Consider the following 12,565-nt stretch of genomic DNA (forward strand, 5'->3'; position numbering starts at 1 on the left):
AAAAAATGCCACATACCTGACTCCTGTGGCTCTGACACCTGGGTTTCAAAGTCAGCTTTATTTGGAGGCGGCATCTCAATGGATGGCTCTTCCTGAGGAGATTCTAGACGAGATGCTGCACTCTTCCTGCCGCGTTTCACTGGTGGAGAGGCAATTGGCTGTTCCTCCACGTTCTTTTTCTTGCGACCTCTTGGCCTCCCTGCTGCCACGGGCTTCTGATGTCTAACCCGTCTAGATGGTGTACGGTCTGTAGGAGGCGTCTAACACATGAAAAATACTTAAGCCAGGAATTTCATACAACAGTTAGCAATCGATAATCCAATAATGACTGTCACACAAACCTTTACTAGACTGGACTTCTTGACGTTCTGATGACTATGTGGTGTGCGACTAAGATATTTTTATTAATATATATGTAAAAATCATACCAGTAAGTGTTTTTTTTTAACTTTTCGTCTGATGATGAAGTCAACCAACTGCTTGTTGGCGCGGTTGCGTGCAGTCTTGGACCGGTCGGGCAGCACTTTCTTGGAGAGGAGCTGATCTTGCTCTTCCACGACGATGTCCTCTGTGTTATTATCAGAGTTTTCACACTCCATACCCAGAATCTCCTGAATGGGGAAGGTCAGCAGTGATTTCCTCTCTGAGTATTTCCTCCGCACTGGACAACCTGTGACCATCAGATCAAAACAGCACTTCTGTTAAACCAGCACTGGTGAATGAGAATGACTTGATTTATAATGAGATTTTAAACTGGTTTACATTGAGTAGCGACTTTGATTGTAAATTTTCATAGTTATCATTAAATTTAACAATCAATTAACTGATTGTTAAAGTACCATAAAACATGGAGCACTACAAATACCATGTGCATGTAGATATAATGTTTTAGGTGTAAATACCAGGCACAAGCCAGACAATATTATTTTTATTTTTTAAGAAGACAAAAAATGCCACATACCTGACTCCTGTGGCTCTGACACCTGGGTTTCAAAGTCAGCTTTATTTGGAGGCGGCATCTCAATGGATGGCTCTTCCTGAGGAGATTCTAGACGAGATGCTGCACTCTTCCTGCCGCGTTTCACTGGTGGAGAGGCAATTGGCTGTTCCTCCACGTTCTTTTTCTTGCGACCTCTTGGCCTCCCTGCTGCCACGGGCTTCTGATGTCTAACCCGTCTAGATGGTGTACGGTCTGTAGGAGGCGTCTAACACATGAAAAATACTTAAGCCAGGAATTTCATACAACAGTTAGCAATCGATAATCCAATAATGACTGTCACACAAACCTTTACTAAACTGGACTTTTTGATGTTTTGATGTGGTGTACAACTATTCTTAGCTCTTTTTGGAGAGAATGGTTGGAGGTCTGAGGTCGGTGTGGAGCTGAAGAGAGGCCTGGACCGGGGTCTGCCCCGTTTCGGGGTGTGTGGTATGGAACTACAATCACTGTTAGTGTGGCAGGTGGAGCTCTTCTTGTGATGAAGAGGAGATAATGTAGTACATGTGTGAAGCGCTGTAGAAACATCAGAAGGGGTCTGATTGTTTGGAGTTTTTTTAGAGTGCCGATAACATGTCCCTTTTGTTTTTTGAGAGCTTAAGTGTTGTTCTGGGCAAGAATTGTGTTCAGAATTGTCCAGTCCATCTGAACAAACGTTTTTAGCAGCTACTTCTTTCTCATTGGGTTGAATTGGGTTTTTTTTCCTTCCCTTCTGAGATCTTTTTGATGTTTCTGATGGACATTTGGGGGCGGTCATTTTTTCAGGCACCATCGGCTCAAGTTCATGTGACTTTGAAGACACCAGTCCATTTGTACCCGTTAGTTGATGTGTTGACTTCTGTAAACAAGCTGATAAGTCAGGAAGAGCATTTTGGTTTGCTGCTCGAGGTTTCTCCTTCTTGGTTGTTCTCCGTACACGTGATTCTGCAGGATTCAGATCTTGAGACACTGTGGTTTCTTTACTATGCAAGATGGAAGCTTTGTCACCTGAAACAGGTTTGTGAAGTTCTAGAAGAACTTGCGAAATGGGGCGACAGGTCCTGTGAGGATTCCTTCGACGATGAGAAGAGAAGTTATCTGATGAACTCATTCCTGCAAACATAGATGTCTCAAGGCATCGGCATAAACAAGTTTGGTCTCATCATGCTGGGCTGCAAAGATAACCACAGTGGTGTCTATTACCCAGTTGTAACTTGTAACCAACTTGCCATAAGCTTTACAGGGGTAAAAAGTCACATAGCAACAAACAGCCTGACAATAAAGCTGATAAACTAAGAGCTTTTACTGTAAAGATATAAAACGCATGGCGTTAAATGCATTAGGCTATGCTATATATATCAAATCAACTATAAGACCGATCCAGCAACTGCATCACACACTATGGTAAACTTAACAATGATCATATAGAGAAATGTACCCTTTAAAGCCGCTGTTAGTTCCTGTAAATACTTGGGTTTGCTGAGATAACTGGCATAATCCAAGTGCTTTACCTTGAAATATTCGCAAACAATCAACCATATAAGAGCCGTAAGATGACGGATACAATGATATATACATTCAAAATGCAACATAAAGTAAGTAACGTTATAGTAAAGACATCAGACGTGTTAACTAGGAGCGCTGTGTATTAGCATTAGCAGCTCCATGGAATACTAACGTAAACACGGTCAGTCAGCATGTTACAGTACCCTCAATCTGCAGAAGCATGTTTAGCTGCTGCTGTTTTTTTAAAAAGTGTCAAATGAAATCAATTGTAACATAACATGTGTGCGCTCATATGAATGATTCGTACCTGATCACCTTCTCGTTGGATTTTCAGCTGTTTACGAAGCGCTCAGTCGTCATCAGTTGATCAGCGTTTCTGTTTCAATCAGGAAGCTGTTCGAGTTCTGCAGAAGAACCACGCACGAGCACCGTCTCGTCTGTCTGTCTTTCTGTTGAGTCAATTTAGCAATTTTATATTGAATTGAAATAGACTTAAATAGTCAGTAAATAATAATTATAAACCTACCTATTTTCAAAACATGAATACAAAACAAACAACTTAAAATAGAACTATAAATATTTATCTTATCTTTAAAGGGAAAAAAATCTGGTATGTCTAAAGAAAAGTAATTCATACATTTTTAAAATATCAGATTCAAATATGTTAATGTCCACCCAACTTTATTCACACATAACAACAACAACAACAACAACAAAAATAATAATATATCATTGTTTATTTCATTTACCATGGAAATATCTCAGAATGTCTTATTATGAAGAAGACCGTGTCAGTATATTTTATAGCACTTTCCATGTACTAATTGACTTTTTTTTTTATCAAAGTAAAATATTTTCATGTCATCCCAACTTTATTCACACATAATGATGATGGTGATGATTGTTATTATTATTGAATAATTATTGTTTTTAATAATAATAATACTTTATTTTTATTATTATGTCACATAACTGTATATGTCAGAATGTCTCAATATGAAGGAGATTATGTCACTTTCTATGATAATAGTCTACATATAGTCCAAAGAGGTTCGTCCTCTTTACATATTAACTTAGTAGCCTATAGTATAACATCTTCTGTAGGCAATAAGTCCTGCTTCAACACTGCGGTTACTGAAACCACGCCTTCTTTCTTTGCGTGAACATTTGGGCGGCATTATGCTAATATTTCCACATAGTGAGGTAGATATGTGGGGGCGTGTTAGAACGAGCCGTTTTAGGGGGGCGTGGCAGAGTCTTAACTTTGATAAAGAATATCTCTTTGGTTTTGAGACTTTAGTCTTTGCAACTTCAGGGATCTTATCTATGCACAATCAGCTTGTAACACTCCAAAGAGAAAGGAAAACTTGAAATCGCATCATATGACCCCTTTAATGTAGGGCCGTTTTCTGTTGTTATGGATGTCTCTGTTCTTCACACGTTAACCTTGCAGTTCTCTCTGTAAAATGGGATAAAGAAAAGAATGAAACAGCGCACTGTAAAATAAACGTCTTGTATGATATACTGTACGGTCGATTTATAATCACTCACACTTGCTTGACAAGGTAAGTTGTTATGGATTCACAGGCTTTCTGCTGACTCTCTGCTGCCACCTGCTGGCTCCTCGCGGCATCCTGTAACGCTGCGCATGCATCCAAGTGATGCGATTCACTGGTCAGATTCACCCACAGAATCTCAATAAGAGCTGCGCAAATCACAATAGGCTAATGAACACGTTTTCATACATTTATTATCGGTCATATTCTGAAGTAAACTGTAGGCGATTGAAGCTCATGCAATAATAAAAATGAATAAAATGTCATGATAAATTAATCAACATTTGGGAAACAAAAGGAAACTTTTACCTAATGAAAATGATTTTATACATATTTTATGTATATATTTATATATGAATTTATAGTATTATTTATTACAGAATCTGGATGGCACACTACATTATGCTCCATAAAAACAGATAATTATGCTCTCATGGAAAAACATGCAGATGACGTCTTTGGGTAGCCTACACCAACTTTATCATTTATGAAAAATATTTCCATTTTAGGCTCTCCTTCTTACCCTCCTGTTGAGCCAGCTCAGAAAAAAGTCTTGCATGTTCGCTCTGGTGCATGAATCTTTGATTTTCCAAAGCTGTTACATTTTTCTTTAGGATCATCTAAAATAGGGGGAAACATCCAATAAAATCAGTATTATCATAATAAAAATCAATTCAATTAATTATTTAGTCTCTATATCAGTTTTTTAATTATCCTTACACAATAGTACTGTGGTTAAACTCAGTACAAAGATTCAACGCACATTCATCTCTTTCTGATACTCACTTGCAGTCGCAGACTCTCAGTTAGAGATGCATTTGTTTTCCTCTGGCCCTCTAGAAGACTTCCCAGCTCTTCTTGCAGTTTGGTCTGGTTCTCCAAGCTCAGCTTCAGTGCAGATTTTAAGACCGCTTGCTCTTTTTCCTTCATCACTTTGGCTCCCTCCATCTTTTCAATTAAGGCCTGTTGTGCTTCTCTGCATTGTGTAACACCAGCCAAGGGGGGCCAGGTGGCCCAAACCACAATGACGATCAGCGAGACCATGGACCACAGCGCCAGGAGAGCCATAATCCAGTTACAGGTGTTCTGGGCTGAATTGGACCTGGCCATGCTGAGAAAGACACAAACTAAAGAGAACTTCTGCTGTCTGGTCTGACAGGGAGGGAAGTTTATGTGGATCAGTGTTGAACCAGCTGCATTTTGCTCGCTGAGGCTGGGCTGTTTCTCTGGATATGAGTGGAATCTACGTCAGCATCTACAATGTTATTTTAAGGACCTTATCAGTGCTCTGCGAAATAATACTGTTTTAGAAAACATCCCGGTTTTCTTTCATGTCCTCATGGCATTATGGTTCTTAAATCAGTAAAATGATCCATGATGCAATAATGAGATGAGTATGGTGGGATTAAGACTGACTAAAATGCAATAAAGGGCATAGTTTACCCAAAAATTAACATTCTCTCAGCATTTCCTCACTCTTTTTTTCTGTCAAAAGCACTGAAAAAAATTGGTGTAGGATTTCCTTCAAAACAACTGTCACTCAGAAGCTGCTAGTACATTTTACAAATAATTAAAAAGAAACAGCAAGTAACACATTGAATACTTTTGGACCCCACTGAGTTTCTTTATAAAAAAGTTGAAACATTATTTAAAATATAAAGCAAGTCATACATGTTTAAAAGGACATGATGGTGAAAAAATTACAGTATTTTTGGTTGAATTATCCCCTTAAAATGAACTTGATCACAGAATAAATTCATTTAAAATTGACCAAAGAAACTAAAAAAACTGGAAGAGCTAAACAGAGACATACACTGGTGACTTATGTCAACACATCTCATGGGAAGCTAACAGTTCTCAAAATATTCATAGATGTCCTGTGGTTTGAAATTTCAAAGTAAACAGTTGCATTTACAAGACCCCAAAAATCCAAATGTTTATCTGAATAGCAAAACACGATTATGTTACAATGGAGATGGAAAAATATTTTGTTTAATTAGAACTCTGGGACGTTCAACATCTCTGGACATGTTGAGAATTAAGATAAAAAGTTTGACAAATGCTCAGAGTTATAAAACACTATACTTCACCTCCCAGTGCATTCCTCAGCCCACACACACCAAATAAAGACACTGTAACTCTATTCTACTTCAATTCTTTTATTTGAATGGACTTTTCTAATGTATATATATATATATAAACTTGTCGTAAATAAAACAACATAATAACAGGTACAGTACTGTAAGCCAACAGATATGAATATTGCTATGACTTAACTACAACCATTTCCACATACGGATGCTCACTTGCACATGGAATGTCATACAAAAAAATTGAATTTTTGAAGTGTGTGTTTTGAACAAAAGAAAAGCGTTAAAGCAATAGTTCACCCAAATAATGAAAATTATTTGATTATTTACACCCTCATGTCGTTCCAAACCTCAAAACTTTATTTTTTTCTGTGGAACATGAATGTTTCAACTGTTTTGAACATACTATGACTACACACACACACATATATATATATATATATATACACCAAGACATTTTTAAAAAATATAACTTTTTGCTTTCCACAGAGGAAAATAAGTCACATGGATCTGGAATGGTATGAAGGTAAGTAAATGACAAAATTTTCATTTTTAGGTGAACTATCCCCTTAAATCGTCATATTCATAGATACAGAAGCAGCTTACTGAGTATTAGATATATGTACAGATAATTCAAGACAGCCTTTAGGACAATCATAAGTGTAGAAGTCATTTTCTTTGTCTCATATCATAAAATTAGAATTCGATTTGCATAGGAAAAGCGGACATGCAGAGCAATAAAAGCAACTGGCATCTTGAGATTATTAAATTCCTCATAGAGGACTGTGTAGTGCATTACTCACAATGTACATTAATAATATGCTTTGCTCTGAGTGCTGTAACAGAACTGTAAATAAACTCATTTTTATCTACTGATCCAGCATGTATATTTTTGAGGTGACAATTAAAAATACTAAATGCTTGCTTCAGCTGTAACAGACCGGCATCACATAAGGATACTGCAATGCACAAGCGAAACACGTACACACCCTCACTCAGCATTTATAGAAAATACCATTTTGCAATGCTTTTGTTCTAGGAGTAACATGAACTCTACAGGCTTACATGAAGCTTATTGCAAAGTTTAATACTCTATATCTGCCCTGCACATACCAAGCGAAGATATTAAGATAGTCATTGCCTTCAGAAAGCAAACAGAGCAGCTCAAGCCATGCTGGTGCTGCGAGAGTCATTTTCAGCTGAAATCGAGCGCACCAGCTCTTCCACCCAGCGCACCTCGGAGACCATCTGCTCAGCGAGCACTTCGTAGCGGTTCTCCAACCGGCCAAACTTGCGTTTGAGGGCATTGGCTGACAGCATGGCGGCGCGGGCCTCTTCCTGGCTCTGTCTGCGCAGGGCTTGTGCTCTCTGCAGCTCCTGTTTGATCTGATTCAGATCTGCAGCGATGCTTTCGTTCTCCTCCTTGTACCAGCTTTCTTTCTCCTCATAGATGGAAAGCAGAGCGGCCACGTCCTCAGCGCAGGAGCGCTGGTTCTTCTCCAGCTCTCGTAGGCCTTCCTCGGCCGCTGAGATCTCCTCCATGACCTGGGAGAAGCGCTCAAAGTTGATGTAGGTGTTGTTGGGAGGCATGCTGGAGTGGGATTTGATGGTATACTCCTTCAGACGGGTGGTCTTCAGACGCCTGCGCTCTGGCTTGCGCTCGCACTCCTCAGGCCGAACATTACGCCTCTTAATCACCTGTATGGGGGGCATGGGATGAGAACTAGTCAAGCACAGAACAAATGGTTACTAAACTCAAGAGGGAGGAAAAGAGAAACATTCGAACCTTGATCCAGGGATGCTGGAGACTGTCTTCGATTGTCATTCTCTTCCTGAATGTTAAAAGCAAATATTAAATTAAATATTAACAAACAGGAATGAAATTTGCTTCATATTAAACAAATGAGGCTTACATCAGAGTTATTTTAGTGTTATTTATAATTACTAATATTTTGAATTAGTTTTTATTTTTTATATTTTCAGTTTTCATTTACATTTTAATTTTAGTAAAGATTTTAGTAATTTTGTTATGCACTTTTGTCCAATTTTATTAGTTTTTTATATTTCCATTTAGCTTTATTTTTCAGTTTTAGTAATTTTAGTACAACAACTTAAAATGATTATTTTTTCATTTACATTTTTAATCTAATATTTACATTTTATTTTATATTTACTTTATTACATAACTTTAATAGCTTTAGTAACAACACTGGATTTTACTAACTTAGGATCCTTGACCAGCAGTCGGCGAATGAAGTCCTTGGCGAGCTCACTTGTGTTACTGAAGTACTCTTCATCAAAGTCATAGTTGACAGCTGAAATGTTGGTAAGTGTTTCTTGTTTGGTCTCGCCAAGAAACGGAGAAGCGCCACTCAAGCTACAGACAATGAATAATACATTAATATTAGTAAAGCAAAATAAAACAGCATCATCTGGGTGTGGAAAGCATGTAATCAATTGCAGCCAAACAAGTCATTTATGTGACATTACAACTTACAGTATATATGTGATAACTCCAATGCTCCTGCAGGAAAGAAAATCACAAGAAAATTAACTCTGAGCAAAACTTAACAACTGGTATACTGAATATAATTTATTAATAACCTAAAAAATCATTCATAGCTATGACTAACCACATATCTGCCTCCAGGCCAAGAGGCTCATAATTAACAATTTCCGGTGCTACAAAAGATAAAAGATATGGCAAAGATTAAGGACTCCTAATAAGGATAAACATTATTAAGTGTTAAAATAATCTCAAATTCTCACCAACAAACTCAGGAGTTCCAAAGATGTTTTTAAATTCATTTCCATACTTAATCTGATGAGCAATTCCAAAATCTATCAGCTTGATTCTGGGGTTCGGCACATTTTTATCCAGCAGCATTATGTTCTCAGGCTGAAAACAAAGATATAGATGAGTTAGTTTCTTTATCTGAACAGCTTTTGAGAAATGTAGCATTACATCACTTGCTCACCAATGGATCCTCTGCAGTGAATGGAGCTTTTTCACTGAAGGAAGCATTATTATGGATTATGTATATTAGCCGGAAGCAACAGTTTGAAGTTTAAAACACCTAATTGATGGATTTATTACAAACATGCAGCTTTTCACTTCCCAAGATGTTAACTGAGGAACTATGAACTACTGTGGATTTATGAGTGGTCTGAACTCTCATTCTGACAGCACACATTCACTATTCTTTCATAACAAATCATCCTAGTGCTCACCTTCAAGTCAAAGTGTGCTATGCGTTTCGAGTGGAGGTAGTGAACTCCATCCAGGATCTGCTTGAGGAACTGTGTGGCCTCCTCCTCAGTCAGTGACTCCTTCTCAGCCAGGAAATCAAACAGCTCCCCTCCAGACACCAGCTCCAGAATCAGGATCACATCAGTCTTGTTCTCAAAGATGTCATGGAGGGTGATGATGTTGCTGTGTTGGATCTCTCGAAGGATGTTCACCTCTCGCTCAATCTCCTTTCGGCTCACGCCTCGTCGGCTGGATGACAGGCGTCTCTTCTTGATAAACTTGGCGGCATATTCTGTTCCGGTGCTCTTTTCTTTACATTTACGCACAATGGCAAACTGCCCACTGGGAAACATGGTACAATGATACACAGAGAAAACAGAAATGAAAAAGAAGAAATCATGTCATTGCATATAGAATATAAGGATATGGAATGGGTATATATGTGAACTATATATGTAAACAGAAGTACATACATTCCACAAAACCAAACTCTAGTAACTTTATAAAAGAGATAGAGAGTAACTTATTTGGGTAAATGGTATAAATGCTACATAATGCAACCAAGGAAACTATAAAAAAAGTGGTTGAAGTATTCCCCTGATGGCTCCTCTCTGGCACATCTGTAGTCTCATTTGCACTACAGCTGTTCTCAGGCTCAGAGAGCGAGCATATGCATTGTAAAGCAGTGATGTAATGCTGCAACAGCACAGCACTGAATCCTCCACGTCCATATATAGAAAAAAGGCCAGGCTTGATTCAGTGTTTGCAGACTATTAAGTCACTCTGCTGTGGACTTTTAAATTGCAGGACTCTCATAATGTTTGTTGTTACACCGCACTGATAAGCACAAACACTATATCGCCTTGGCAACTCTAGGCCAAACACTATGATGTATTCACTTACCTTTTATTAAAGTGCTTTTGTAATTATACAATTATACTACTTAATCAAACATTAAGATCTTAGGCTACTTCAAATCTTAATCTTTGTTTTATTCACTATGTGTGAGATCACTTTAAATCAGGTTAAACTAGGTTGCACAGAGTTTTAAGGAGGGAAATGACATCTCTTACCTTCCTAACTCCTCTTCCATTTCATAGTACAGCTCCACATCTTCCTGCCTGAAGCCAGCCATGATTTGCGGTCTTCAAATGAATCAATCTGTTAGAAAATGACCAGAAACAGTGCCTAGTTTAGTTTCACGGTTTTGACTTTGTCTTCAGTCCACTAAAGACTTTGACATTTTGTTGTCAATCACTACAAATGGTTCCTAACTGTTCTTAAGTGTGCACATGTTTTGGTGTTTACACTTGATCTCAGGGGAAGTTGGATTTTAAACTGACATGGGAATGAAAAGTTCCAGAATGTGGACATCCTACTTACGTCATTACCTACAGACATAAACCATGGTTGGCAGATTTTTTGTAACCTTCTTTTCTTTCTTTATCATAGACCTTTAACAGCGAATATTTTAACACTGCAGTGAAGTGCAATATAAACTCACACACACACACACACACACACACACACACACACACACACACACACACACACACAAATTACATCTCAAAATCTATGCTGGAAGTCAAGTTTTGAACATTAATATGTAAAGATAACTACAACAATCATTTATATTAGCTTAGAATTACAGTTTCACGGCCAAAAATAAATTGAAATGTGGCCAATAAGAGAAATATAATACGAACAAGTATATTACGATAATCCACAAAATATCTACCAAAGCACTATTTCACCAAAGCACTATTTCCAAGTAGCCATCTGGCTAACTTGTAAAAGCAACAACCAGCGAAGACCGGTGTGGCCAGCCTCGTACGTTGACACACAAAACACATTACGGAATAAATATATACGATTTTCTCTCACGTGTTATTAATAATGTTATCTATAACAATGCTATCTCGAATAAGACATCGCTGAGAGTTTGTTACATACCTTAACGTCGCCGCATTCCTCAGTATTTTCCGGTTGCTGCGCTCTGAGAGGCGTGGCTTTTTCAGTGACATCATTGAGACTCCGCCGCAGGACGACGTCAGCTTGCGTGAAGCTGTTATTAAGAGTCTGCCAGGTGTTAGCACACTGATCTGAGTTAAAAACTACTTGTATGGGCTTGTTTTGCACTGTTCATTTCTCGGTGTTACCACAACAGACTAATAACACACATACAAAGGTGTAAATGAGTGAAAGAATGACTTTGCCTGGAAAATCTATAATAAAGAAACAAAAATAAATAAATACTTTTTGTTATGAATCGTGTTTCACAAGAGAGACATCTAAAGCGCACAGTGGTAGGGACCAATTTTAATTTCTCTGGCAGTGTCAAATCCTCATTATTTATTGAGCACGTGTATGAAGTGAACTTCAGATATGTGTGCTTCACATAATTGTGCTTGCTGTTCTGTGCACAGTACATATGTATGTGAAATGTGAGTCTGTAATTGTGTCAATTATTCAAGACATAATCATATAAAGAATTTCCAGCTCACATTTCAGATGTTTATCATACTGTGTAAAGAAACAATAGCTGCAACATCTCTTTGTTTTTTTGAAAAACCACAACACCTTTTTGACTTCATGGAAAATGCTCTGCAAAGTCAAGCAAGTTCTGGACGTTAAAGACACATTAAATCTGCAGTTAGGCTAAAACACACCCAAAATACATTATGTTAACCATAATTTGTCTGGGACATCTCTGACATTAACTGTATGTATGTAGGATTTGTGAGTATTTATGAGACCAGCATAGGTATTAATTTGTGCCTATTCACTGGATGTTTATAGAAAAGGTCTTAAAGGGATATTTCACCAAGAAATGAACATTCTGTCATCATTTACTTATCCTCAAGTTGTTCCAAACCTGTATGAGTTTATTTCTTCTGCTGAGTACAAAATATGATATTTTGAAGAATGCTGGCAACCAAACAGTTGACTGCACCCATTGACTTCCATAGCATTTTTTTCTCTACTATGGAAATCAATGGCTCCAACTGTATTCCAACTGAAATACCATTTGGGAAAATGCATTTGGTCTGACAAAATTACAAATCATATCCAAATATTATATATCAATAAATATATCTAATAATATTTAATTCTATCCATTCTAATATTTAATTCTTTAACTCTTGACACTTGGCAACCTATGAAAAGTGGAAGACAGACAGACAGT

At 37.7% G+C, this 12,565-nt stretch overlaps 2 protein-coding genes across 3 annotated transcripts in view; both read right to left on the reverse strand.

Moving 5' to 3' along the window:
• Positions 1–2,926, reverse strand: part of LOC107557583 (uncharacterized) — a 17,328-nt gene extending 14,402 nt beyond the window's left edge. The window contains 5 exon segments of the mRNA XM_016241061.1: positions 17–260; positions 429–670; positions 962–1,205; positions 1,287–2,148; positions 2,790–2,926. Of these exon segments, the coding sequence (XP_016096547.1) occupies positions 17–260; positions 429–670; positions 962–1,205; positions 1,287–2,099 (1,543 nt within the window). The 5' untranslated portion in view covers positions 2,100–2,148; positions 2,790–2,926.
• Positions 2,927–6,532: 3,606 nt separating this feature from the next.
• On the reverse strand, positions 6,533–11,429 carry LOC107557590 (death-associated protein kinase 3-like). Of its 2 annotated transcripts, none has more exons than XM_016241072.1 (9): positions 11,332–11,429; positions 10,452–10,539; positions 9,360–9,720; positions 8,898–9,027; positions 8,762–8,810; positions 8,626–8,652; positions 8,353–8,505; positions 7,915–7,960; positions 6,533–7,826 (listed from the first exon to the last, which is right to left on the reverse strand). In XM_016241072.1, the coding sequence occupies exons 2-9, from the start codon at positions 10,511–10,513 to the stop codon at positions 7,293–7,295; spliced, it is 1,362 nt and encodes a 453-aa protein (XP_016096558.1). In that variant the 5' UTR covers positions 10,514–10,539; positions 11,332–11,429; the 3' UTR covers positions 6,533–7,292. The 2 variants fall into 2 exon arrangements, with proteins under 2 accessions (XP_016096558.1, XP_016096566.1); XM_016241080.1 differs by lacking the exon at positions 11,332–11,429 and adding an exon at positions 11,167–11,229.
• Between the last annotated feature and the right edge of the window lie 1,136 nt (positions 11,430–12,565).

Source organism: Sinocyclocheilus grahami, unplaced genomic scaffold (assembly GCF_001515645.1).
Source record: "Sinocyclocheilus grahami isolate Dianchi unplaced genomic scaffold, SAMN03320097.WGS_v1.1 scaffold21.1, whole genome shotgun sequence".
Taxonomy (NCBI): domain Eukaryota; kingdom Metazoa; phylum Chordata; class Actinopteri; order Cypriniformes; family Cyprinidae; genus Sinocyclocheilus; species Sinocyclocheilus grahami.

Bases quoted from the DNA above. Each gene is read 5' to 3' on its own strand.
- LOC107557590 (XM_016241072.1), bottom strand. From the start codon at position 10,513: ATGGCTGGCTTCAGGCAGGAAGATGTGGAGCTGTACTATGAAATGGAA. The intron at 9,721-10,451 runs GTAAGAGATGTC...CATGTTTCCCAG, and splicing joins ATGGAAGAGGAGTTAGGAAG to TGGGCAGTTTGCCATTGTGC. The intron at 8,811-8,897 runs GTGAGAATTTGA...TATCTTTTGTAG, and splicing joins TGGAACTCCTGAGTTTGTTG to CACCGGAAATTGTTAATTAT.